Below are 4377 nucleotides of genomic sequence, written 5' to 3'. Positions count from 1 at the left end.
ACCCTTTCCCTCTTCCACTAGCAATCCCCAACCTCTCTCCTTACTTCCCTCAATTCATCCCACCCTTACTCTTCTCCCACCCTCCTCCTGAGTTCCCTTACCTTCCCCATCGCTCACTCCTTGCTGACCCCTCTAATCCCCTACCTTGCACTCTAATGGAGTGACAGAACGTTTAGAGATCACCTTGTAAGCTGGATCAGCCTCTGGAAAGTGGGCCATGTGCCCATATGCCTGGAATTGACACTGACGTATTATGTGGGCAATAAGCCTCGATTCAGTCTCTCGGAGTAATACACACCCGGTTGTACCAACCATATCCCGCGGTCCTGCGAAGACACTTAGTACCTATAAAGCCAATTTGCCCCCTCAAGTTACCGTTTAGTGTCCAATTCTCACCGCAATAAAGTAAGACAGAGAGCACCAGCGCCCTGAAGATGCGAACTTTCATCCTTCTACACAAATAACGACAGTGCCAAATACCCGAACTGAGTGAATCCATAACCCTGTAGGCCAGACCAATGCAACGAGAGATCTCACCATCTGATCTACGGTACCATTGTCATGGACCACACTACCATGATAAGTGAATCTTTCCAAGACTTCTATATCCTCACCACATGCTTGGACAGACTGAGTTGCTTCATCCAACAAGCCACCAAATACTTGGACCTTGGTCTTGGCCTAATAGGCCTTTAATCCCAATGACTTTGCATTCTCATGAAATTCCTCCAGGGCATTCAGTAGTGTCTCCTGTGACTCCACTAGGATAACTGCACCATCAGCAAAGCCAAGATTGGTAACCCTGCAAAGGCCAACTGATACCACACAGTGACTTCAACTCAAACCCAGTCCAGTACCCAATCTATACATGTGTTGAAAAGTAGGAGAGCAAGGATACATCCCTGTCTTACACCAGAACTTGCTGGGAAGAAGTCGGATGTTTTCCCCACCACCACACTTGACAGCACTCTCAGTGTTTGAGTACAAGCCAGCAATCAGTCAAAATATCACTGCAGGGATCCCACAAAGTTACAGGAGTTCCCATATTACCTCCCGATTTACTGAGTCAAACACCTTCTTGAGATCCACATAGGCTGCTAGCAGACCTAGTCAAAACTCAAGACGGCGTTCCACAAGAGCTTGAAGAGCTAGGATACAGTCAACAGTAGATTTCTCGGGCGTGAATTCAGACTGCTTAAGCCCCTGAAACCTCAGCAAATAGTCCCGGATATGCATCAGGAGAATGTGAGCAAGAACTTTGCCCAGAACACCGAGCACTGTAATACCACAGTAGATACTACAGTCACGCTGGTCTCCAATTCCTTTCCAGATAGGGGTGACCAAACTCTTTGTCCAGTCAGGAAGAATGCCACCAGTCTGCCAAACAGCATCTATGACTGCATGTAACTCCCCGATCATGGTCTTGTCCCCAGCTTTGATCAATTCTGCTGGGATATCACAAACACCAGCTGTTCTACCACTTTTCAACCTAGCCACTGCCTTCTTGATTTCATCTAGAGAAGGCAGGGTTTTGTCAATTAGTGGGACAGAAGTCAGTGGTAGTACACCAGCCAACAGAAGCTCTCCACTGGGAGGTTCAGCCATATCCAGCTACTCAAACTACTCAGCCCAACGAGCTCTATACTCACACACCCCTGACATGAGCCGTCCATCTGCTGTCTGAACAGAGTTGCCCTGAGAGGTGGGTCTGGAGTGGAGCTTCATCAGGACCAGGTAGGCAGGTTGAAGGTTATTTGCATGAAACAGCCTTCCACCTCCTCAGTGATTTCTCTGACATACCTCTCCTTGTCCCTTCTCAGCAAAACTCGTGCCCATTGCGACAGAGGTCTGTGCTGTTCCCGATCCCCAGCCAGTCTGGCAGCACGACTCTCCTCAACTGTGGTCAGTGTTCCCAACGAGATGAATCCCCACCTTGATCTCAAGTGGTCTCCAATACACTCATCAGATGCTGCCAGGGTAGCACGCTTAAAGGTATCCCATCGTTCAACAGAAAGTAAGAAGTAAGAATGTGGCCAAATGGGACAGCATGTCGGGTGTCACTGCAGATCAATGATCGAGTGTTGACCTGAGAGGGAAGTACAAGGAAATACATTTCCTTGCTGCGGACAGCACTAGAACAAGCGTGATTAAACCATGGCTTTCTTGTATTAGTCAAAGGATATGAGAAGGGAATATATGCTTCCATGCCTGACAGAATAACCTCCGTAATGCACAAGGAACACTCAGATGGCTCCTGGCCATGGAAGCAATAATAATTCCAAGGATAATCAAAGAAGCACTGCCTGAGAGCCTCCTAAGCAGCAGCTCCAAAGTGCTACAACCGACGTTCCTTTGGAGGGTCCACAGAACACATCAGAGCAATAGGACAGGTTAAGGTGACAAGGTTGTGACTGGAGAAACCCAATGGAGAGGAAAGATTAACAGTGTAAGCACAAGGATTAGTTGTAAACAAGAGGTCAAGTATGTTGGATCTCTCTCGAAAGCAGTCAGGGATACAGGTAGGGTGTTGTACAAGCTGCACTAGGTCATTGTGGACAGAAAAGATGTAGGCTTGTTCACCATGTGGATCAGTGAAAGGAGAGGAGAGCCAAAGAATGGAGACTTCAGAGAAAGGAGAAATGGACAGAATGTGTTCCATCATTGAAGTAAGATAGTCGAAGAATTTTTCATAGTCAACAGAATTAGGGGATAAGTAAACAGTACAGACATATTTAGTTGGAGAATGACAGGAAAGCTGAAGCCAAAGAGTAAAGAATTCAGAAGAATCAAGTTCAGGAACATGAGAGCACGATTAGCTATTGCATACATACACACAACAGCCACCTCTGGCTTTGAAATGAGTATAGAGAAAGTAAGAGGATACTGAAAAGGGTTTGCTATCAGCTGCCTCAGACAGTGAATGTACAGTGGGTCACGTTGGAAAATGACGAAAAGGAAAATGTGAGTGCATTTAAGTCCTTCGGTAGTGTGATGAGTAAGGATTGAAGTTTGGAGCTTGAAGTGCTTGAAAGGGTACAACAAGGAGGAAAGGTTGCTGGTTCATTGAAGGCAGTGATAAGAAATGTATGAGGGTGCTAAGGCTGCAGTGCGTGTGGATAGGGAATTGAGTGAATTTTGCTATCTGAATGCTGGACTGAAACAGGAATGTGTCATGTCTCCATGTTTGTTCAATCTGTATATGGATGGGGCTATAAAAAAGATGCAAGGTAGTGTGGTGGATGTTGGAGCAGCTCTAATGAGAGAGAACAGCATTTAGAAACTTCCTATATTGCTGTTTGCAGATGTAACTGTGTTGTAAAGTGAAGATTAAGGGGAACTGCAAGGTTTGGTGAATGAGTTTAGGAGTGTGTGTAAGAAGCGGAATCTTAAGGTGAATGTAGAGAAGAGTAGAGTAATGGTTTTCGAGAGAAATTAAGTAACTGAATGTACAGTCAGGTTGGATGATGAGGAAATGGAAAATGACAGTGCATTTAAGTACTTCGGTAGTGTGATGAGTAAGGATGGAAAGTTTGGACGTTCAAACGCTTGAAAGGGTACAACAAGGAAGAAAGGTTGCTGGTTCACTGAATGAAGTAATAAGAAATAGGGAAGGGAACATGGAAGTAAAGAAGTCGCTGCATGCCAGTATTGTGATACGCAATCTAACGTATGGAAGTGAAGCTTGGACCTTGTTGGAAGGACTGGAAGGACGCAAGTCAAAAGCAAGGGCAGTGGTAATGCGTTATTTGAGAAGCACGTGGAGTTACATAGTGAGAGTGACTGACAAATAAGGAAGTGAAGGAGCGTTATGGTGTGGACGTGAATGTGATGGAAAGCGTTAGGAGAAATACAGTGAGGTGGTTTGGCCATGTGGGGAGGATGGAGAGCGGGAGAATAACGAGGAGAGTGTATATGGGTGAGGTTGAGGGGGGGGGGACAGGGAGGCGGAGGCCGAGGGGGGGAGGGAGTGGAGGTATAAGAGACAGGGGGGTGTAAGCTGGAGGAAGGGCAATGAAACTGCGGAGGACAGGGTGACACGGAGGCGATCTGTGTGTGGCCACCCTTTACAAGATTAAGGTGCCTGGCAACAGACAGAGAGATAGATATCTGTGCCCAGAGTGACTATACTCTGCCCATTAATCCGCCCCATCCCGACCACTTTTCCACCACTGACTCCCCCCAATCCTGACCATTTTTGGAAAAAAAAAAATTTTTTGGCTCAAACCTCCGCTTTTGGTGAGAAACATCAAAAAATCATAGAGAAATCGCTCACCTGAGGTTTAAAATACTCGAAACAGGTAGCAGTACCTCCTCACTTTACTGTGTTTTCTATCAGGCTGGCTCCAAAGAAAACGAGTTCTATGGGAATGTAACCAT

At 46.2% G+C, this 4377-nt stretch overlaps 1 protein-coding gene across 1 annotated transcript; it reads right to left on the bottom strand.

Moving 5' to 3' along the window:
- Positions 1-681: 681 nt before the first annotated feature.
- Positions 682-1605, bottom strand: LOC145412160 (uncharacterized). Its single transcript, XM_080282095.1, has 2 exons — positions 1118-1605; positions 682-802 (listed from the first exon to the last, which is right to left on the bottom strand). The coding sequence occupies exons 1-2, from the start codon at positions 1603-1605 to the stop codon at positions 682-684; spliced, it is 609 nt and encodes a 202-aa protein (XP_080138221.1).
- Positions 1606-4377: the final 2772 nt, after the last annotated feature.

Source organism: Coenobita brevimanus, chromosome 92, assembly GCF_032717465.1.
Source record: "Coenobita brevimanus isolate Jiangsu-jjx chromosome 92, ASM3271746v2, whole genome shotgun sequence".
In the NCBI taxonomy this organism is placed as follows: domain Eukaryota; kingdom Metazoa; phylum Arthropoda; class Malacostraca; order Decapoda; family Coenobitidae; genus Coenobita; species Coenobita brevimanus.
The sequence above is the reverse complement of the archived record's forward strand: the minus strand, read 5'-3'. Positions and strand labels throughout refer to the sequence as shown.

Coding starts and splice junctions, on each gene's coding strand:
- LOC145412160 (XM_080282095.1), bottom strand. CDS start 1,605: ATGGCTGAACCTCCCAGTGGAGAGCTTCTGTTGGCTGGTGTACTACCA. Junction 803..1,117: donor CTTGTGGAACGCCGTCTTGA/GTTTTGACTAGG, acceptor TGGCCTTTGCAG/GGTTACCAATCTTGGCTTTG.